The 22,509-nt window shown below is 38.0% G+C and overlaps 3 protein-coding genes across 3 annotated transcripts; all 3 read right to left on the reverse strand.

Moving 5' to 3' along the window:
* Positions 1 to 8,387: 8,387 nt before the first annotated feature.
* LOC135083911 (para-nitrobenzyl esterase-like) lies at positions 8,388 to 10,963 on the reverse strand. The gene is made up of 3 exons (XM_063978668.1): positions 10,745 to 10,963; positions 8,825 to 10,119; positions 8,388 to 8,747 (listed from the first exon to the last, which is right to left on the reverse strand). Exons 1-3 carry the CDS (start codon positions 10,931 to 10,933, stop codon positions 8,543 to 8,545), a joined length of 1,689 nt encoding a protein of 562 aa, XP_063834738.1. The 5' UTR covers positions 10,934 to 10,963; the 3' UTR covers positions 8,388 to 8,542.
* Positions 10,964 to 11,378: 415 nt separating this feature from the next.
* LOC135083921 (para-nitrobenzyl esterase-like) lies at positions 11,379 to 14,407 on the reverse strand. Its single transcript, XM_063978680.1, has 3 exons — positions 14,206 to 14,407; positions 12,311 to 13,599; positions 11,379 to 11,962 (listed from the first exon to the last, which is right to left on the reverse strand). The coding sequence occupies exons 1-3, from the start codon at positions 14,392 to 14,394 to the stop codon at positions 11,809 to 11,811; spliced, it is 1,632 nt and encodes a 543-aa protein (XP_063834750.1). The 5' UTR covers positions 14,395 to 14,407; the 3' UTR covers positions 11,379 to 11,808.
* Positions 14,408 to 15,464: 1,057 nt separating this feature from the next.
* On the reverse strand, positions 15,465 to 19,773 carry LOC135083945 (juvenile hormone esterase-like). The gene is made up of 3 exons (XM_063978712.1): positions 19,562 to 19,773; positions 15,780 to 17,074; positions 15,465 to 15,702 (listed from the first exon to the last, which is right to left on the reverse strand). Exons 1-3 carry the CDS (start codon positions 19,748 to 19,750, stop codon positions 15,498 to 15,500), a joined length of 1,689 nt encoding a protein of 562 aa, XP_063834782.1. The 5' UTR covers positions 19,751 to 19,773; the 3' UTR covers positions 15,465 to 15,497.
* Positions 19,774 to 22,509: the final 2,736 nt, after the last annotated feature.

Consider the following 22,509-nt stretch of genomic DNA (forward strand, 5'->3'; position numbering starts at 1 on the left):
CCGTTAACAATCCCCGTCAACGGGGATTAGTGAACTTTTTGTTCACTATATTCCCCGTTATCATAGTATTTTATTTTTAACATTATAAGCTCCAATTGGCGTTTAACGGGGAATAGTGAACAAAAAGTACACTAATCCCCGTTGACGGGGATTGTCAATGGAGAATAGTGGAATATTTATTATTTCAAAGTAAGGGGTTTCAAATCCAATCTAGTTTAAAGTTTTTCGTCTCTTCTTCTCTCTCTCTCTCTCTCAAAAGCCTTTCTTTGTGGTGGTTAACTGAATTTGTGATGAGAGTAGTTAAAGAGCTATTAAGCTATGTTAGTAAATTGTTTTACGTTCCACGCAGCCCTGGAAGCGGCATCATCAATCTCATATAATAGAGCTAGGCAATAACAGCGTTTGATTGGAATTTGTGCGTTTGCTCTGCCAATGTTTCTTGCTCTGTTTTCCTTCTCTATAAAGCGTGTCTTTAGTGCGAGCGGCGCGGGAGCGGCAGCGAGTACAGCTTGTATGACAACTCGACAAAAATCTCTCCAAAGAACAAAAGTTGAGATTGTCAGAAGATTAATGAGGGTCAAATTGGGCAGTTAGCTTATATTTATTACGAGCAGTAGGTATTTATGAGCTTTCATACGCAAAATTCTATCTATATTACAAAATACCTATATGTATAGCAGTCTTTGAACCAATTTTATAATTTAAGTTTTTCTAAGATAGGTTATCATCATCATCATCATCATCATCATCATTTCAGCCATAGGAGGTCCACTGCTGAACATAGGTAGGTCCTATTGTAAAAGTAATTTAATTAACATCATTGAAGATTACACGCGAAGAAGGTATCAGACTAGAACATAACAGCTAGTCGAATCAGTTATGACACACTGCGACACACCAATAAGATAAATGGATTGATGACAGATTAATAAAATTAATGGTAGTGGTCATCGGTTTATGAAGACTAAATTAATCTGTTTGTCCGTTAAGTTAAAAAAACAGAAGATATTTACTCACTAATAACTCTAGGTATAAAGGCATGCAGTCTTACCTTAGCGAGGATGAAATTCGGCGCGCTCATATTATTGTCAGCACATCCCGTATTTCCAACTTAACTAAACTGTTTTTTAAATCCACCGGAACAACTAGAACGCTTTTCGAGTGAGTTTCAATGCTCGTTCAGCAGTTTTGTTCGACGCATCCACAGTACAGACACGGGCATCTGTGCGATGTCAAACTGAAGGTAGTTGTATAAAATGACTGAAGTTGTGAAAGTTAACGTTTTATTCATTTGAGTTTTTAAAAAGATGGACAAAACCGCCATCGACTACGAATATCGTAGAATTACTAGAATTCGTAGACGATGGGTACAGTACATAAGACTTCAACGCGTTATGTTAGGTAACCCTTAAAACCATGACTTTATGCACATGGCTAATTTCACTAATCAAATGTATACCTATGTATTACTTACATATTTATGCCCTGTAATCCTGCTATGAAATATTATGAATTCGTTATGCATTGTTTTTAACGACCAACATAATATTAGGTTTTATTACTTATATGAACTCAAGAAAAATGATTCTGTAAAAGGCTGAAAAAAAAAAATGTTACAATCAGTTACCTACCTATGTAGAATTTATTTTTATTTTGTTTGTCTCCATTGAAGAGTTTTTTGTATAGCAAAGATTTTATTTTTATTTTATTATAGAAAGATTAACTGGCTTTGCCAAATCTATTACGAAAAGTTACATTTAGCTTAATTAAATTAGCTGTAACAGTACTCAGGGTATCAAGAGGCGTTAATAAATTTGTCGGGATTGTAAAGGGATTTTCAGTAATTGGTTTATCATTCCCGCGCCCGTACATCAGGAACCTGATCTAAGTTTGTCTATCCCGGTAATCCGGATACCCGGATCTGGGGAACGGGGCGTAAAGTTCGTCCAAGGGGCTTGATCTAACTTGTCCGCTAAGATGAAACAATGTCTTTACTAGTTTGGTTTTTAAAACACTACAAACAGTATTCAATGATTTTTATGAATATCATTTAATTCTCTACTACTCTGTATTTTAATTAACAATGAGTCTTTTGTCTGAGTTCTGTTTTGTTCACAAAAACTTAAGTACCGCAACGCTTAAAAAAATTCGATGTTAGCTCTGATCTGTGGGAACTCAACATTCTTGTGAAACAAAAGGTAAAGTCACCCAAAAAAAGATTTAAATCAATTGATTTAGATTACCTATTTTAAACAAAGCAGACTGTATTTTGACCAAACCATCATTACTGTAACTCGTATTCACCCTGTCTCTAGGCGACATTACTGTATAGTTTTTAACAGAAATTTCAGATAAATTTATGCCGTGAAATGGCACGGAAAGCTCTCGCTAAAGCGCCCTGATGGCACTCCACGGCGTATTTCACGATAGTTCCGATTTTCCCAAAACTTTATTCAGCGAAGAAATCTTTAACGGGCGTGTGCAAATGGTGCGATGATCTATGAAATTACTTTTAAATCCATGGTACTGTTCAATGCAATTTAAAAATACGTTTATAAAAATACTGAATTTGTAATCATATAAAAGTTTTACACTATATTTATTTTAGAAATTGCTATCGCTGCTATCATCAAAAAGGTATTATGTAACAGACTCAACCAACGCATATAACACGTCGTCATTCCGAAATTGTCTCAATTATACGAGAAACATGATGATATCATCATTGTAATGACTTTAAAAGCCTTGAAAGATGTTTTGTTTATAAACTATAGGAAGGACTGGTTAGAAATATGGCTAAGTCATTGAGTAAATGTAAACCATGATATTTTAAAAATACTTATAGGTATGTAACATTTAATTTTATACGTATTTTAACTAGATATTATTATCCCGAAAGCCGTTCAGTTTTGCCAATTTATTTTCCGCGCAACTCTCTTAATTTTTCTTACAGAACCTTTTCTTAAAAACACAACAAAAAAGAATTAGAGAAATCGGTCCACCAGCTGTTCACATATGATGCCGTGACTAAGGAAAATATGGACATAATTTTATATTATGTATTAAGATTAGACTTTTCATATAACGATGGATAACTCAACGAAAATCGAACTATAATAACAACTTTAGGCGCCGATTCATAGTATACCTTTGTAGTGAAGTTTGTTTTCAATATGACATACGAGAGACGGGTCTTCTCACCCAGAAAGGGGTCTGTTAATAAATTGGGCTGTGTATCGGGAACACGTCTCGATATTGGCTTCCCTATTGCAGACCACTATCGTTATAGATTGTCTATATTTAATGTGCAGTTTGCGACGAACCAGTCTCGCAAAGGTAGAGCTCGTGAATAAGAGGGATTGCACAGAACTCAGAAGTGCATTGCATTTTTACTAGTAGGGAATTTAGTGCAAGAACCCCTCCACTTTGGTATAGAAGGCTCATTTTTGCACCAGTTGTTCTTTGGGTGCTCCTGAGTAGATTTCCGTCGGTAGACATCGGGAGCCCCCCCTGTGGAAGCAGGGGGAGGGGGGGCAAGTTTCCTTCTGCCACGCTTCACTTTAAGGCCCATATCTTCAAAACTATGGGTATTAGGGCAAGTGTGGTGTCATTTTCGGATAATTAAAGGATGGCAAATTCATTTCTAGAACAAACTTTTTGCCTTTGCATACAAAAAAATAGAAATATTGAGTAAAATTCACAAAAACCAAAAAGTATTTTTTTAAATAAACGTCGTTTACTTTTAAACCATTGGAGATAATCCAATAAAAAAAATATGTCCTGAAAGCTACATTTATCAGAATTATAAATATATGCCACTGTATGGTACTTTTTTCAAAAAAAGTAGGGGAAAAAAATTGTTTCTTCAGGACACAGCGGGCGAATTTTGATGCGCGTCGGAAAAAAATATTTATTTTATCCAAAAATTCATACTATTTGGTTCATAAGCAAGTAAAGATGATTATTTTAGAATTTATTTAGAGTTTCTGGCACATCATGCTACCATGATTTGTATTTTTTCTTCAATTAATTTTGAACTCTATGTGTAAGTCATAAGGTTGAAAATAGTTTAAATACATTTTATTACTGAAAATATCATAAGAAGAAAGCACTAAATAAAGAACTTGAATTTGTCGAAACGTCTAATGATTATTATTAGTATTTTAATTAACATTTTTATTTCTACATACTATTGTACCAGTGATTTAACGGAAAGGTAAGTGTGAGGAAAGTGAGGATTGATATTATCATAGTACGGGAGATTATTTTTAGCACAAAGGCTACGGCTGTGACCATTATATGTAGTTGTTTTTTCAGACATCACCAGCTTCTGTACTACTTCTTGCACTAGCATCTCACCTTTTCCAGGCCAGCTTCGGCAGCTACGGGTAATTGGTATAGTTGGCCATGTAGGCTCCATGTTGCTATCGATTCTGGTCCACCCCCAACCAGTCAGGTAAAGGGAAGCCTGAGTCGGTTGCTTGCAACTGACCCTATACGCGAACCCCTTGAACCAACTAAATTTTAAATAACTTAAAAAATCATTAGGACATAATTACTGCCCTTGATATACTGATACAAAACTGCCTAGGTTGGTGGGCACTTACAGCACTCGTTCATAGTCAAGCATGTAGTAATAGTAGGAGGTACTTGATCTAAAACAATACAGCCTAATCTGTTTTACTGACAGCTCCAAGCCAAGATGGCCTGGCCTTGGGAACGGGACCGGGAGTCTACTGTAAACACTACGAACACAGTGAACGTTTAAGGGGGTTTGCTACAGTATTTCAAGCTGAATTCTACGTTATAATTTATTATGTGTGCACTAAAAACAGGGGTGTAAAAACGCAATACATATTTACATCCTGGGCCACAGCCAGGCAGCACTCAAACAAAGCCATCGCCTCAGTAAAGGTTGAGTCTAGAATTATTCTAGATGCAGTCTTAAAGATGAACAAACTCTGAAGGCATGATAAAGTGTCCCTGATGTGGGATACCTGGACATACAAGGATCGAATGCAATGAGAGAGCCGACAGTCTAGCGAGACAAGGGTCAGAGACGATACCTATTGGGTCAGAACTGATAGTACCTTTATCTAAAAGCATAGGTACCTTATAGCCATATCCAAGAAGCACAGGGCTGAATGGGAAAGCTCCAACGATATAAGCCTCTCCAAATCATTCCTAAAGGGAAATACAGGGTCATGGAGAAAACTTATCAAAGGTAAGCCCAAGCAATTACAGGTAGGACAAACTCGGCATTATGAAACGAACCACATGTCCCACAAAATGGGCCTAACAACAGAAGCTCTCGAGCATGTGGAATACATGTGGGATCCATGAAACACTTAATACTGTAAGGATGGGTCTGCTTGGGTCAGCATATCCGGCATCAGAAGACTATTAGGTGGCTTTCACTCAGACGCTTAATTCACCTAACTAATGGATAGGATTTTTTTGGATGATAGGGAATAAAAAAGGGAGAATAAATATCCTAATGGGTCGCTGTGGACTACGTTTAGGTGTGGCCATACATAAGATAACCCAGACAGCTTTGTATCAGCATTGGCTACTGGCAGTATATCAAAGGGTTCGCGTATAGGATCAGTTGCAAGTAACCGACTCAGTCTTCCCTTTACGCGACTGGTTGGGGGTGTACCAGAGTCGATAGCAACATGGAGCCTACAATCTACATGGACCAATTGACCAGCTGCCGAAGCTGGCCTGGAAAAGGTGAGATGCTAGTGCAAGAAGTAGTACAGAAGCTGGTGATGTCTGAAAAAACAACTACATATAATGGTCACAGCCGTAGCCTTTGTGCTAAAAATAATCTCCCGTACTATGATAATATCAATCCTCACTTTCCTCACACTTACCTTTCCGTTAAATCACTGGTACAATAGTATGTAGAAATAAAAATGTTAATTAAAATACTAATAATAATCATTAGACGTTTCGACAAATTCAAGTTCTTTATTTAGTGCTTTCTTCTTATGATATTTTCAGTAATAAAATGTATTTAAACTATTTTCAACCTTATGACTTACACATAGAGTTCAAAATTAATTGAAGAAAAAATACAAATCATGGTAGCATGATGTGCCAGAAACTCTAAATAAATTCTAAAATAATCATCTTTACTTGCTTATGAACCAAATAGTATGAATTTTTGGATAAAATAAATATTTTTTTCCGACGCGCATCAAAATTCGCCCGCTGTGTCCTGAAGAAACAATTTTTTTCACCTACTTTTTTTGAAAAAAGTACCATACAATGGCATATATTTATAATCCTGATAAATGTAGCTTTCAGGACATATTTTTTTTATTGGATTATCTCCAATGGTTTGAAAGTAAACGACGTTTATTTAAAAAAATACTTTTTGGTTTTTGTGAATTTTACTCAATATTTCTATTTTTTTGTATGCAAAGGCAAAAAGTTTGTTCTAGAAATGAATTTGCCATCCTTTAATTATCCGAAAATGACACTACACTTGCCCTAATACCCATAGTTTTGAAGATATGGGCCTTAAAGTGAAGCGCGGCAGAAGGAAACTTGCCCCCTCTCCCCCTGCTTCCACAGGGGGGGCTCCCGATGTCTACCGACGGAAATCTACTCAGGAGCACCCAAAGAACAACTGGTGCAAAAATGAGCCTTCTATACCAAAGTGGAGGGGTCTCCATACAAATCATTGCACTAAATTCCCTACTATACGCAAGGTTTGAACTTTGGAATAGGTACAGTCAGCATCAAATATGTGTTTCGTGCGTGACACCCAAAGTGGCCAAAAAGTTTATAACATAGATCTATGTGTTGTCTTATTGCAATATTGTAACAAAGACGTGTTGCAAAGTTATTGGCTAGTTTGGGTATTACGAACTATTTGAGGCTGACTGTACTCCTATACGGAGTAGAGTGTAGTCTCTACAGCAGATTTTGATTTGACTTTGCAGTTACATGGTTATTTATTTAGGGTACCTACCTTTATGAATACTATATGTATACAAATACACCACAAAAGTTTTGCTAAATTCGTATTCGTAGTTAGTTACGTAGTTCTATAGTTAATAAATAAAATATAACAGTTATACTCAAACATTTCTAGTTTTCTTCAAAGACATTAAAGAACTAAACGATCAGTGCGATTTCTATTATATTAGCGGTCTATGGAGCTCTATTCTTATGACAGGACGTCAGGCCCGGTGACGGGGCGGCGGTAGAGGCATATTAAATATCATTTATCTATTATGTACCCGTACACAATACAGCGGTCTCTACAGCAGAGCAAACTGTAGAGAATGGTATGGTATTATGGGGATAATAAAATGATCATTTCCACTTGTGCCGTTGATAATTGCTTACATCTAAATAACTTTGACTTATTAAAAGGCTGGTTGTGCACTCACCCTATATGCTGAAACCAATGTATCTTTATAGAATTTGCAGTGATTTCTGTTGCTGCTATAAATAACTAAAAATAATACCGGCTCCTACCCCCGTACAAGAAACATAGACAAAAAAATAGTACTGGTATTCAAAACTGGTGACTCCGACTCGCACTTGCCGGTTTTAACGCTGACCGTTGAACCGTGTGCAATAATAAAACCAAAATATTAGTGGGAAGTGTTCTTATATTTATTGTTTCTACTTACTTCTAAGTATAATCACTCCCCGAGGAACTTCGCACCTTGATGAGGGTCGCATCTCTCGAGGACGATTTTTCGTGAAAAAGCCTCGTGTCGAATACTCGTTGATTTTTTACGTGACTCCGTGGTAAGTCCTTGACTCGTCCTTTAAGTCCCAGAGGAAAAACTTGACCGCAATTGACGCATCAAATGCTTAAGAAAGGTCGAAATTTTCATAATAACATAAACGAAAATTATAGAATCATCTCTATGTACTTAATAAGCACATTTGCTATTAAAAATAAGTACTTAATGTGCTTTTTCATTTGCTACAAAAATGTTGACCGTAAGTTTTAGCCTCGCACCTTAAACTGGCATTCTATCTTACTTCTCGCACTGTCGCTGATCATAAACCAAACTGATGTTTTCCAAACTTAGTGTTACATGCCATGTTGTTGGTGTACTCATAAATTGGGCTTATAAACTAACTTAATATATTTTTTTAATGTTAAAATGTTTATTCCACTGCAATTGAAAAGTGGCAAGTTTAAAAGTAATTTTACAGATCATTGCCTAATTTGCACACGCTCGATTGAGATTTCATCGCTTAATAAGTAAGTAAAGTTTTAAAAAAATCGGAACTGTTACTGCAGTGAAAACCAGGAAAGCTTTAGCGAAAGCTTTTTTTCTGGTGCAAAAACTACTGACATGTCGGTCGTATGGATGTAAATCCAAGGAAAGTTAAAAAATAAATGTCTCGTCTAAAAATTTAAATACATATAATCAAAGAAGAAATCCTGCCAGTCGAGCATTAACTATACATTTGCCGAGGTCATGGCAGCACTGACAGGAAGTGGTGCTGTTTTAGGTAAAGTCTGATAAAGTTAATTTAAATAAAAAAAAAACAGCATAGCAAATTAAAGTTCGGAATGCCTAGCAGGAGGCGGCGGCGGCGGCGCGGGCGCGCGGTAGTGGCGCTCGTAGATGGCGTCCCAGAAGCGCGCGCGCTCCTCCAGCAGCGCGCCGCGCAGCCGCAGCGTGCGCGCCAGCGACATGTGCGGCGCGCCGCCCGCGCCCGCCGCCGGCCACGCGGGCAGCGCGGAGCCCGCCGGCACCGGACTCCTGGGAACAGGCAAAATAATTATGTAGTTTAAGTAAATACTGAGCGTTAATTTGGAATTCAATTGAGGATAGCTTACCCCGTTGTCATAAAGTTAAGCCATAGTTCTCTAATTACTTTCTTCATGTTTTTCAGATCCTCTGAGATACTGCTCTCGTCTTTCTGACTTAGCCAATTAGGTGCGTCAAATACAGCACTAGTTTGAGCACAATGGTTGGCTCCTCGCTGGTCCTTGGTATAGGGTATGACAGGCGTAGAATCTTCAACAAAATTGTATTCATACAAAAATATCTTGTCATGTCCTGCTTTTACGTGCATGTTCACAGCTCTTAAAGTAGAATATGTAAAATATAAATCTGACATAAAATTTATGTAAGATAATACAGATTCTTCATCTCCATTGACTGGTTTTTTACCGAAATAAAATTCCTTGATTTTTTGGACCACTGTTGCTTTTTCTTCTTCACTTTCAAATTGTAAGTCTTGTGGTAGAAAAGCAGAGAAATTCGCATTCATTTTATCTTTCCACAAATCAAATAAATCAATTCGCAGTAAACCCTCCATTCCAGCAAAACCGTAAAGTAATGGCACTTTTCTATAGTTGCCATTCTTTAAAATGTTGTATGGGGACTCAGTGAGGAAAGCACCTTCCGTATTACGCTCTATACATGGTGAGAACACAAAAGTAAAATCAGTTCTGTCAAAAAAGGGGTCCGATGTCAACACGTCATAGCTCGCTGTAGTGTAGAACTCTTCCAAAGCGTACACGTCATCTACATTTTCAAAGCCTATGGATCTAGCAAAGGTTTTTGCATTTTCTAGGGGGTCAATTTGAACTGACCAAGGGGCTAAGTTAGATCCACTTTCTGGAATTACTTTATTGAATAAGTCTCTTGTAGTGGGCGAAATCATTAACAGATCGACGGCTGAAGAGCCGGCACTGTAGCCTGCTATGGTCATATCTTCTGGGTTTCCCCCGTAGCTTGCTATATTCTTTTTGACCCAATGTAAAAGTGCTACTTGATCTTTCATTCCAGCATTTCCTGGTGCCTTTTCAGTGCCTAAACAAAGAAATCCGTGAACTCCGAGGCGATAGTTGAATGTTACTACAATGACTTTCTTGCTTCTTGCTAAGTTTTTGGGTAGAAACAGATTTCCAAAGCCGAGTTGGTATGCTCCTCCGTGCACATATACCACAACTGGTAGTTTTTTTTGGTCGGTGTCAGGGACGAAAACATTTGCCACGAGACAGTTCTCTTTTTCGATCTTATTTGGGAACATACTCGTAGTATTATTAAGCGTGGCTTGATGACATATAATAGTATCATCTACGGCTTCCAAAGGGTCTAACCATGCTGAGGCAGGAAGAGGCGCCTGTAACAAATAATATAATGCACGTGTAAGGTACTGGTACTACACTGTATAGGTAATTATGTTAAATAATATTACTTCGATTATTTTACTTTAGATGTTATAATTTCTTTAATTACATTTCATATCTATCGCATGACGATAACACAAGACATTTACTATGTTGTTGTGTACGGGCTACTGATTTCTCTACTAAGGTTATTTAGAATCTTTTCCTGCTTTAAACCAATAAATCATTCAATTTACTGAATTATTTTACCTTTACAAACAACCACTTGTTTACGCAATATTGTACTTCAAAAAGGTGTATCAATTATAGATATCAAATAAATAAAATGACACTAGATGATAAACATTTATCAATTGTTAAAATAAGCAGCTGCTCATCTCATGTAAAATTATTATATTTTCAAACTGTAATAAAGAATTGTCTAGACAGATTATCACACTATCATTAGTCGGCAACTGCACAAAGATCTAGGGTTTAGGATTTTTTAAAATGTTTTCCACTCGTAAACTTATTAACTACTAAACACTTGACTAAAATTATTTTTGTATTTTCATTACAATTAATATCTGTCAAGGATGTAACTAGGCGTTGAGTTGAATATTGTAAGTAGATAGATACCTTAAATCTGTCAGCTCCCGTAGGCGCTGTAGCATAGGGGATCCCGTAAAAGACGAATATGCTGTCGCCGGGGTCCTTGTAGCCCTTGACCGGGCCTTGCGGGCTGCGCACCAGGCGCGCCTCGCGCTCGCCACCCTCGCCCCGCGCGCCCAGACACAGGCACAAACACAGCACCAGACCGCTCCGCATGCTGTCACTACAGATACCTGACTGATCAAGCGTACACAGAACGCGATCATTATATTATCGTTGTATTTTATTCATCATGTCGCCGCTAGACGATAAAGTAAGATAGTGTATCGGCTGGCCACTAAATGCGGAGTGAGTTTGCGTTTTAGTTCTGTGCTTGATACTTAGATGTGCTTGTTCTTGTACTTAGATTTTTCATAGTTTAAATTTCACTATTGCTCGGTTACGTTTATTGGTATTGATGTCTGGTATCTCGTAGTGACATACATAACTAAGTAACGCTCTTTTTTGTTCATCAGGGGCATTGTAAGATTATAATAATGGTGAAATAATTTTTCAGATCGGACAAGTCTTTCGGAGCCAAACAATCGAACAATAAAATACCTACGTCCTCTCTATATGTATTAGTGTTGATCTTTGTTCATACCATGAGTCATGACTATGCTAAATTTCAATATTTTATTCATTGTCTTTTCCTTAAAATGAAGCCTTACTTTTATTTAAACAAAACTTGACAGAAGTGCTAAATGTTAGAATACCTACTTATTTCGCAGCATTTTGCTTACATGCATATTATTTTAGGCCCCGTTTCATATTCTGAGTATAACTTTATAATAACACTGGTTGCCTTTTATACAGGTGTTGATATTTGCTTTCTTGGACATTTCACTTAGATATGGTAAATGAATATAAACTAAACTGAGATTAGGTAATTGATATTGGTAATTAAATAGTTTAAAAAAATGTTTTTGAAAAACCAAAATATTTTGGTTTTTTCTATAATATCTTAAATAAAATTTTTATTTTATTAAGTTTTAAAGCTCGGAATGTCTAGCAGGCGGCGGCGGCGGCGGCGGCGGCGGCGCGGGCGCGCGTTAGTGGCGCTCGTAGATGGCGTCCCAGAAGCGCGCGCGCTCCTCCAGCAGCGCGCCGCGCAGCCGCAGCGTGCGCGCCAGCGACATGTGCGGCGCGCCGCCCGCGCCCGCCGCCGGCCACGCGGGCAGCGCGGAGCCCGCCGGCACCGGACTCCTGGGAACAAAATTATTAAAATATTATGTGCACTGGAGCAACTCATTTTACCAGGTGTTTTTTAGCCGCTGAAGCTCTATTCAATATGATGGAGCATCATCAGTTTTAATATTTAACTGATCTTATGGATTACCTATTTTACCTACTTATACCGATAAAACTAATTAAAATGCAGAAAAAATAATGAATACTTACTCCTAGTTGAATTTCATCAAGACTTCGTGATAACTTAATCAGTAAGATTTATTATCAGTTTACCTATTGAAAAACTACGAGTACCTACCTATATTACAATATTTTTTGAAAAGGTTAGTAGCAATTTTGTAGGATTTCAATTGAGAAGCTTACCCCGTTGTCATAAAGTTAAGCCATAGCTCTCTAATGACTTTCTTCATGTTTTTCAGATCCTCAGAGATGCTGCTTTCGTCTTTCTCACATAGCCAATTAGGTGCGTCAAATATAGCGCTAGTTTGAGCACAATGGTCGGCTCCTCGCTTGTCCTTGGTGTAGGGTATGACAGGCGTAGAATCTTCTACAAAATTATATTCATACAAATATATCTTGTCATGTCCTGCTTTCACGTGCATGTTCACAGCTCTTAAAGTAGAATATGTGAAGTATAAATCTGCCATAAAATTTATGTAAGATAATACAGATTCTTCATCTGCATTAATTGGTTTTTTACCAAAGTAAAATTCTTTGATTTTTTGAGCCACTGTTGCTTTGTCTTTTTCACTTTCAAATTGTAAGTCTGGTGGTAGAAAAGCAGAGAAGTTCGCATTCATTTTATCTTTCCAAGAATCAAATATATCGACTCGAAATATACCTTCCATTCCAGCAAAACCCATCAGTAACGGCACTTTTCTATAGTTGCCATTCTTTAAAATATTGTATGGAGACTCTGTAAGGAAAGCGCCTTCTGTTTTACGCTCTACACATGGTGAAAACAAAAACGTGAAATCAGTTCTGTAATAAAAGGGGTCTGATGTTAATACTTCATAGCTCGCTGTGGTGTAGAACTCTTCCAAAGCGTACACGTCATCTACATTTTCCAAGCCGTTAGATCTAGCAAAGGTTTTTGCATTTTCTAGGGGGTCAATTTGAACTGAAAAAGTGGCTAAGTTAGACCCACTTTCTGGAATCACTTTATTAAATAAGTCTTTTGTAGCAGGTGAAATCATTAACAGTTCGACGGCCGAGGAGCCGGCACTGTAGCCCGCGAGGGTCACATCTTCTGGGTTTCCCCCGTAGCTTGCTATATTCTTTTTGACCCAATATAAAAGTGCTATTTGATCTTTCATTCCAGCATTTCCTGGTGCCTTTTCAGTGCCTAAACAAAGAAATCCGTGAACTCCGAGGCGATAGTTGAATGTTACTACAATGACTTTCTTGCTTCTTGCTAAGTTTTTGGGTAGAAACAGATTTCCAAAGCCGCGTTGGTATGTTCCTCCGTGCACATATACTACAACTGGTAGTTTTTTTTGGTCAGTGTCAGGGACGAAAACATTTGCCACGAGACAGTTTTCTTTTTCGATCTTATTTGGGATCGTAGTATTATTAAGCGTGGCTTGATGACATATAATAGTATCATCTACGGCTTCCAAAGGGTCTAACCATGCTGAGGCAGGAAGAGGCGCCTGTAAAAAATAATATAATGCACGTGTAAGGCACTTTATATTTATTATGTTAAATAATATTCCTTCGATTATTTTACTTCAGATGTTATAATTTCTTTAATTACTTTTCATATCTATCGCATGACGTTAACACAAGACATTTACTATGTTGTTGTGTACGGGCTACTGATTTCTCTACTGAGGTTATTTAGAATATTTTCCTGCTTTAAAAAATAATTAATTTACTGAATTAGTTTACAGCAACCACTTATTATATTAACCACAATATTTTACTTCAAAAAGGTGTATCAATTATAGATAAAATATCGAATAAATATAATGATACTAGATGATAAACATTTATCAATTGGAAAAATAAGCAGCTGCCTATGTAGAATTGCATATAATTTTCAAACTGTAATAATATAGAATTGTCTAGAAAGATTATCACACTCTACATTATCATTAGTCGGCAACTGCACAAAGATCTAGGGTTTAGGAGTTTTTTTAATGTTTGCCACTCGTAAACAAATTACTAAAAAACTTGACTAACATTATTTTTGCATTTTCATTAAAATTATATCTCTCAAGAATGTTGGCGTTGAGTTGAATAATGTAAATAGGTACCTTAAATTTGTCAGCTCCCGTAGGCGCTGTGGCATAGGGGATCCCGTAAAAGACGAATATGCTGTCGCCGGGGTCCTTGTAGCCCTTGACCGGGCCTTGCGGGCTGCGCACCAGGCGCGCCTCGCGCTCGCCGCCCTCGACCCGCGCGCCCAGACACAGGCATAAACACAGCAGCAGACCGCTCCGCATGCTGTCACTACAGATATACTGACTGATCAAGCGTACACAGAACGCGATCATTATATTATCATCGTTGTATTTTATTCATCACTAGCTTTCCGCCCGCGGCTTCGCCCGCGTGGTATTTTGTCTGTCACAGAAAAACTTAATTACAAGCGTTCCTGTTTCAAAAACCGGGATAAAAACTATCCTATGTCCTTTCCCGGGACTCAAACTATCTCTATGCCAAATTTCATCAAAGTCGGTACAGTTGTTTAGGCGTGAAAGAGAGACAGACAGACAGACAGACAGAGTTACTTTCCCATTTATAATGTTATAAGTATAGATAGTATAGATGTCGCCGCTAGACGATAAAGTAAGATAGTTGGTGTATCGGCTGGCCACTAAATGCGGAGTAAGTTTGCGTTTTACTTCTGTACTTGATACTTTTACTTAGATGTGCTTGTTCTTGTACTTCGATTTTTTTAGTTTCAATTCAACTATTGCTGGTTACGTTTATTGATATTGTTGTCTGGTATCTCGTAGTGAACCCTACACATAACTACGTAACTAAGTAAGCGCTCCTGCACACGACGCCGCTACCGCGCCGCCGCCGCGCCGTCGCCGCGCCTTTGCACTATTTACGGCACGGCGGCGGCGCGGTAGCGGCGTCGTGTAGGAGCGCTAATGCTCTTTTTTGTTCAGATTATAATAATGGTGAAATAATTTTTCAGATCGGACAAGTCTTTCGGAGCCAAACAATCGAACAATAAAATAACTACGTCCTCTTTATATGTATTAGTGTTGATCTTTGTTTGTACCATGAGTCATAACTATGCAAAATTTCAATATTTTATTCGTTGTCTTTTCCTTGAAATGAAGCCTACTTTTATTTAAACAAAACTTGACAGAAACTAAGTGCTAAATATGTGAGAATACCTACTTATTTTGCTGCATTTTTCTTACATGCATATTATTTTAGGCCCCGTTTCATACTCTGAGTATAACTTTATAATACCACAGGTTGCCTTTTATACAGGTGTTGATATTTGCTTTTTTGGATATTTCACTTAGATATGGTAAATGAATATAAACTGAGATTAATTGATATTGATAATTTATTTTATTAAGTTTTAAAGTTCGGAATGCCTAGCAGGCGGCGGCGGCGGCGGCGCGGGCGCGCGGTAGTGGCGCTCGTAGATGGCGTCCCAGAAGCGCGCGCGCTCCTCCAGCAGCGCGCCGCGCAGCCGCAGCGTGCGCGCCAGCGACATGTGCGGCGCGCCGCCCGCGCCCGCCGCCGGCCACGCGGGCAGCGCGGAGCCCGCCGGCACCGGACTCCTGGGAACAGGCAAATAATTATGTAGTTTGAATACAATACTGAGGATTGTTTAAACTGTTTGGATTTGATAGCTTACCCTGTTGTAATAAAGTTAAGCCATAGTTCTCTCATTACTTTCTTCATGTTTTTCAGATCCTCAGAGATGCTGCTTTCGTCTTTCTCACATAGCCAATTAGGTGCGTCAAATATAGCGCTAGTTTGAGCACAATGGTTGGCTCCTCGCTGGTCCTTGGTGTAGGGTATGACAGGCGTAGAATCTTCAACAAAATTGTATTCATACAAAAATATCTTGTCATGTCCTGCTTTCAAGTGCATGTTCACAGCTCTTAAAGTAGAATATGTGAAATATAAATCTGACATAAAATTTATGTAAGATAATACAGATTCTTCATCTCCATTGACTGGTTTTTTACCGAAATAAAATTCCTTGATTTTTTGGACCACTGTTGCTTTTTCTTCTTCACTTTCAAATTGTAAGTCTTGTGGTAGAAAAGCAGAGAAGTTCGCATTCATTTTATCTTTCCAAGAATCAAATATATCGACTCGAAATATACCTTCCATTCCAGCAAAACCCATCAGTAACGGCACTTTTCTATAGTTGCCATTCTTTAAAATATTGTATGGAGATTCTGTAAGGAAAGCGCCTTCTGTTTTACGCTCTACACATGGTGAAAACAAAAACGTGAAATCAGTTCTGTAATAAAAGGGGTCTGATGTTAATACTTCATAGCTCGCTGTGGTGTAGAACTCTTCCAAAGCGTACACGTCATCTACATTTTCCAAGCCGTTAGAACTAGCAAAGGTTTTTGCATTTTCTAGGGGGTCAATTTGAACTGACCAAGGGGCTAAGTTAGATCCACTTTCTGGAATTACTTTATTGAATAAGTCTCTTGTAGTGGGCGAAATCATTAACAGATCGACGGCTGAAGAGCCGGCACTGTAGCCTGCTATGGTCATATCTTCTGGGTTTCCCCCGTAGCTTGCTATATTCTTTTTGACCCAATGTAAAAGTGCTACTTGATCTTTCATTCCAGCATTTCCTGGTGCCTTTTCAGTGCCTAAACAAAGAAATCCGTGAACTCCGAGGCGATAGTTGAATGTTACTACAATGACTTTCTTGCTTCTTGCTAAGTTTTTGGGTAGAAACAGATTTCCAAAGCCGAGTTGGTATGCTCCTCCGTGCACATATACCACAACTGGTAGTTTTTTTTGGTCGGTGTCAGGGACGAAAACATTTGCCACGAGACAGTTTTCTTTTTTGATCTTATTTGGGAACGTACCCGTAGTATTATTAAGCGTGGCTTGATGACATATAATAGTATCATCTACGGCTTCCAAAGGGTCTAACCATGCTGAGGCAGGAAGAGGCGCCTGTAACAAATAATATAATGCACGTGTAAGGTACTGTATAGGTAATTATGTTAAACTAGCGGCCGCCCGCGACTTCGTACGCGTGGATCCCGTTTTACCCCCATCTATCTTACGCGGTTTAGATTTTTTCATACAAATGTTTTTTTCCGCTAACTGCCGTTCCCGTGGGAATTTTGCAATATCCTGTTGTAACTATGCTTTAAGTTTACTAAGGTACCTGCAAGCCAAATTTCAAGCGTCTAACTTAAGTGGTTTAGATTTTTCATACAAAAGGATTTTCCCGCTAATTCTCGTTCCCGTGGGAATTTCGGGAATTCCTTGTTGTAACTAAGCTTTAAGTTTATTAAGGTACCTACAAGACCTACATGCTAAATTTCAAGCGTCTAACTTAAGCGGTTTAGATTTTTCATACAAAAGGATTTTCCCGCTAATTCCCGTTCCCGTGGGTATTCTTAAGTACACTATAACCTGCCCAGAAGTATGAAGAATAATTGTGCCAAGTTTTTGTTTCTATAAGGAACATACATACAGACAGACAGACAAAAATTTTACTGATTGCATTTTTGGCATCAGTATCGATCACTAATCACCCCCTGATAGTTTATATTTCATGTACAGAATTGACCTCTCTACAGATTTATTATAAGTATAGATAATATTCCTTCCATTATTTTACTTTAGATGTTAGGGGGCGTCCATAAATTACGTGAGACTTTTAGGGGGGGGAGGGGGTCAACAAAAACCTCACTAAATCTCACGTGGGGGAGAGGGGGGGTCTCAGGAAATATCACGTAATTTTTTCCGCAAGAAATAGAGAAATAGAGTTTGCCAGAAAACAGGGTTTAAATCTTAAGTAAAAAAATTGGCCAAGTGCGTGTCGTGCCACGCGCAGTGTAGGGTTCCGTAGTTGTCCGTCGTTAACAAAATATATTTCAGAAGCAAGCAATTAATATTTTCTTCTAAGGAATTTTTATTAGATAAGTATGAAATTTTATAATACATGAGTTAAATGACTATTACTATTAAACTAACTGACCTACCCTAACCGTTATAGTTTTCTTGAAAGTTCATAAAAAGCAGTATTATTGTGAATTTTTCCAGATTTTTCAAGCCAACAGTCTAGTTTTTAGAGAGGGGGGACGCCCTGCTCGAACAAAAATTGGCACTTTAAACTTTAATAGTTTGCAAACGGATCCCTAAATCGAAAAATAGTCTTTGAAACCCCCAAGTCATCCGACGATATCCTACACGATGGTGTAGAAGATGAAAAAAAATTCATCCCCACTTTACATGTAGGGGAGCTACCCTAAAAAAATGATTTTTCAAAATTTTGTTCTACCGTTTTGTCGGCGTGATTAATATACATACCTCCACAAAATTACAGCGCCAAGTGCCAATAGTTTCCAAGCAAAACCTCGGACAGACAGACATATCGAAACTATGGGTTCCTTAAAACAAGTTTTTTTTATCAAAATCGATTTTGCTAGATTATGTAGAAAGGAACAATAATTAGACTAGGTACTTCTGTAAAAAAAAAAACAATGAAACCCTAGTACTAACCGCTGTCACTACACGTGTTTTTCTGAATCTATTCGTACCTAATCAGTGAGTTTGTGCGACTTTATATCGATCGTCATCCGCTAGCGACTGCGTAAAAAATAACATGCATTAAATGTATGATGATTGTACAGCGTCCCTAGCAGATACTTTCAAGAACTAAAATCATAAACTTTATAGATCTTTTTGATGCACTCGTTAGCGACAACGGTAAATGCAAACTCACACTAAGCACACAAAAAAAATCTTTGTCAGTTAAATTACTCCAAAACTATTAAATTTTGGATTTTTTTAAAATATCACGTGAGATTAGGGGGTGGGGGAGGGGGTCAGGCAAAATCTCACCAAATCTCACCAAGGGGAGCGGGGGGGTTGAAAAATAGTCAAAATTGTCTCACGTAATTTATGGACGCCCCCTTATCATTTCTTTAATTACTTTTCATATCTATCGCATGACGATAACACAAGACATTTTACTATGTTATTGTGTACGGGCTACTGATTTCTCTACTAAGGTTATTTAGAATATTTTCCTGCTTTAAACTAATAATAATCATTGAATTTACTGAATTAGTTTACCTTTATAAACAACCACTTACGCAATATTGTACTTCAAAAAGGTGTATCAAAATTATAGATATCGAATAAATAAAATGACACTAGATGATAAACATTTCTCAATTGTTAAAATAAGCGTGTAAAATTATTATATTTTCAAACTGTTATAAAGAATTGTCTAGAAAGATTATCACACTCTACATTATTATTAGTCGGCAACTGCACAAAGATCTAGGGTTTAGGATTTTTTAAATGTTTTCCACTCGTAAACATATTACTAAACACTTGACTAATTTTTTGTTTGTATTTTCATTACAATTATATCTCTCAAGGATGTAGGCGTTGAGTTGAATATTGTAAGTAGATAGATACCTTAAATCTGTCAGCTCCCGTAGGCGCTGTAGCATAGGGGATCCCGTAAAAGGCGAATATGCTGTCGCCGGGGTCCTTGTAGCCCTTGACCGGGCCTTGCGGGCTGCGCACCAGGCGCGCCTCGCGCTCGCCTTCCTCGCCCCGCGCGCCCAGACACAGGCACAAACACAGCACCAGACCGCTCCTCATGTTGTCACTACAGATACTGATGGAGCGTACACAGAACGCTATGTTTATACATACTCATTGTTGTATCTTATCCATCATGTCGTCGCTAGACGATAAAGTAAGCTAGTTAGTGTATCGGCTGGCGGCTAGTGTGTTTTAATGTACTTGTAGACAATGTACCTACTTAAAGTAAGCACTTACCTATCAAAAAAATAAAGAAAGAAACATTTATTACAATGAACACCACACAAAGATAGAAAGGTACAGTACAGAGGCATAACAGTGGAATATTGATAATAAGAAGAATAAAATCAAGAGTGAACTGAGCAGTGCTACCTTCAGTACCTTCTCGCAATAGCGATGCCCACTACAACGGTACCCCGGCACGAAAAGTTCGACGTGAAGTCCATCTATTCTAGGCTAAGCTATAAAATTGGCCTAATAGTTTAAGGATTTTTAAAAAAAATCTAATGTTATGTATCGGCTGTGGTTATTCCTAATAAGTAAATAAATAAAAATAATTATGAAATAAATAAGCATGCATTGTTATTTAATTTTACTGGGAGTGTAATTATTATGACTTTTTACGTTATTCTAGCCATCCAAGTAAATTTCATATTTAGTACTTAAACTGCGACAGGTGACAAAATATACAATCTTTGACCACATGAGTAAAGAACTTTGACTTAGGTATAGTAAGATTATAGTAATCATGACAATTACTTTTTGAATCCCAATTACTAAATTACGATGACCTACGCTTATTTGGCCGAGTAATATAGCAACAATCTTATCATCGACAGCACCAATCACCGTGATCACATTAGACATTTATGATTAGACATTCAGGATGTCTCTGATTGGGGCGATGCCAATCTGGTCCAATTTAACGCGTCCAAAACACAGGCGTGTCTGTTCTCCGCCAAACGAAGTCCATTTCGTCTGGCTCCAACATTCCGAGGTGTGCCTGTTAAAATCACCGAGCGACTCCAACTTTTGGGTATCGAAATGTCCAGCAAGTTGAACTTTGGCGAGTACATCGAATCCATAGCGAAAACTGCTGCCAAAAAACTTGGTATCCTTTCGAGGGCAAGGCAGTACTTCTCCAATAAGCAAAGGCTGCAGTTATATAAAGCACAGATCCGACCTTGCATGGAATACTGCTGCCACCTCTGGGACGGCTCTGCCATGAAATATTTGGCTGCTTTGGATTCGGTGGAAAGGCGTGCCAGGAGACTAATCGACAGCCCGACCCTTGTTGAAGCGTCGCTCCAGGAACTTGACCACCGCCGTAAAGTTGCTTCTCTAACGGTTTTCTACAGGCTACACTTCGGAGAATGTGCGAAGGAATTATACAACTTAATTCCACCAGCCCCTTTCCATCACCGAGGAACCAGACGCAGGCTAGCGTACCATCCCTACATTGTCGACATTCCACCAGCTCGCACTAAGCGTTTCGACGACTCCTTTATAATGCGAACAGCTAGGGACTGGAATTCGCTGCCTGCTGCTGTATTTCCTGAACACTATAATCCGGGCGTTTTCAAGGCGAGAGTGAATAGGCACTTACAGGGCAGATATGTACCATCCTAGACTGCATCTCACTTAACACCAGGTGCGATTGCGGTCAAATACCTGCCTTGTCTAGCATAAAAAAAAAAAAAAAAAAAAAAAACATGTTAGTTAGTTAGCTTTTACCCACGGGTTTACTCGCGTGGATTTCGATTTGATATTTACTGAAAGGCACGTGCCCACGTCATAACCCTTTTCTCTCCTTGCAAGCTTTATTTTTGTGAAAACTTCATAACGCCCAGTCAATTAATGTGTGACATGAGGAATTAATGTGTCAATTATTAATGTCAATAAAATGGCTTTCATACGAATCCCTAACTTTTTGAAAAAATTCTATCCTATGTTCATCGGGTATTGTAGGATGTTAACGGTAAAAGAATTTGTCAAATAGCTCCAGTAGTTTCGGAGCCTATTCATAATTAGGTAACAGTTAAAACCTAGTCGTGAAAACTAGACTTAACTAGGGAAATTAGTTGTTTCAAAATTATTCATTTAAAACAATACCTCACCTACACTACTCACGAAGTTGAATTTTGAAAGAAGCCCGAGACTTATATTTTTTACCTACTTAAAGGATTAAGTATTAATAGGTACTTATTTTGCTTAAATGAGGGGGTGAATTTTGAAAAAATAAAAAAACATCTTAGCGAATGCCTACAATTCGCAATACTTCGTCGCCTACGTCGCATAAGCGAACATCATACTAACGATCAAAAATTTAGTTGTCATACAGAAATGCTCCATTCTTCAGGCACTATAAAATATGTCGTTTTTTTCTCTCCTGTATAATTTTATGCGGTCCACACTGCTTATAACCGCAGTCTATGCAGGAACACTATAAGTAGGTGGTAGCAATCCTCATCAATGAGGAACCGAGGAAGAAGAAGTATAATTTTATAAAAAATAGTATATACAGGGTGTTAGGTAAATGGGCATATGAGCCGACACTAGCCCATGTTAGCATATAAATGGTATGGTGAAGTCAGAAATTTGATATCATCATTTTATTTTTTTCAATTTTCATACAAAATAAATTTTATAAAATCCGATTTGTATGAAAATTTAAATAATTAAAATGAAGATATCAATTTTCTGACTTTACCATACCATTTACATGCCCTTGTTAACATGGGCTAGTGTCGGCTCATATACCCATTTACCTAACACCCTGTATATAGCGCAAACTGGTTCAGTGTCTTGAATGAAGA

Source organism: Ostrinia nubilalis, chromosome 2, assembly GCF_963855985.1.
Source record: "Ostrinia nubilalis chromosome 2, ilOstNubi1.1, whole genome shotgun sequence".
Lineage (NCBI taxonomy): Eukaryota > Metazoa > Arthropoda > Insecta > Lepidoptera > Crambidae > Ostrinia > Ostrinia nubilalis.

Coding starts and splice junctions, on each gene's coding strand:
- LOC135083911 (XM_063978668.1), bottom strand. CDS start 10,933: ATGCGGAGCGGTCTGGTGCTGTGTTTGTGCCTGTGTCTGGGCGCGCGG. Junction 10,120..10,744: donor CGGGAGCTGACAGATTTAAG/GTATCTATCTAC, acceptor TATTTGTTACAG/GCGCCTCTTCCTGCCTCAGC. Junction 8,748..8,824: donor CTTAACTTTATGACAACGGG/GTAAGCTATCCT, acceptor GCCTGTTCCCAG/GAGTCCGGTGCCGGCGGGCT.
- LOC135083945 (XM_063978712.1), bottom strand. CDS start 19,750: ATGAGGAGCGGTCTGGTGCTGTGTTTGTGCCTGTGTCTGGGCGCGCGG. Junction 17,075..19,561: donor CGGGAGCTGACAGATTTAAG/GTATCTATCTAC, acceptor TATTTGTTACAG/GCGCCTCTTCCTGCCTCAGC. Junction 15,703..15,779: donor CTTAACTTTATTACAACAGG/GTAAGCTATCAA, acceptor GCCTGTTCCCAG/GAGTCCGGTGCCGGCGGGCT.
- LOC135083921 (XM_063978680.1), bottom strand. CDS start 14,394: ATGCGGAGCGGTCTGCTGCTGTGTTTATGCCTGTGTCTGGGCGCGCGG. Junction 13,600..14,205: donor CGGGAGCTGACAAATTTAAG/GTACCTATTTAC, acceptor TATTTTTTACAG/GCGCCTCTTCCTGCCTCAGC. Junction 11,963..12,310: donor CTTAACTTTATGACAACGGG/GTAAGCTTCTCA, acceptor TTTTGTTCCCAG/GAGTCCGGTGCCGGCGGGCT.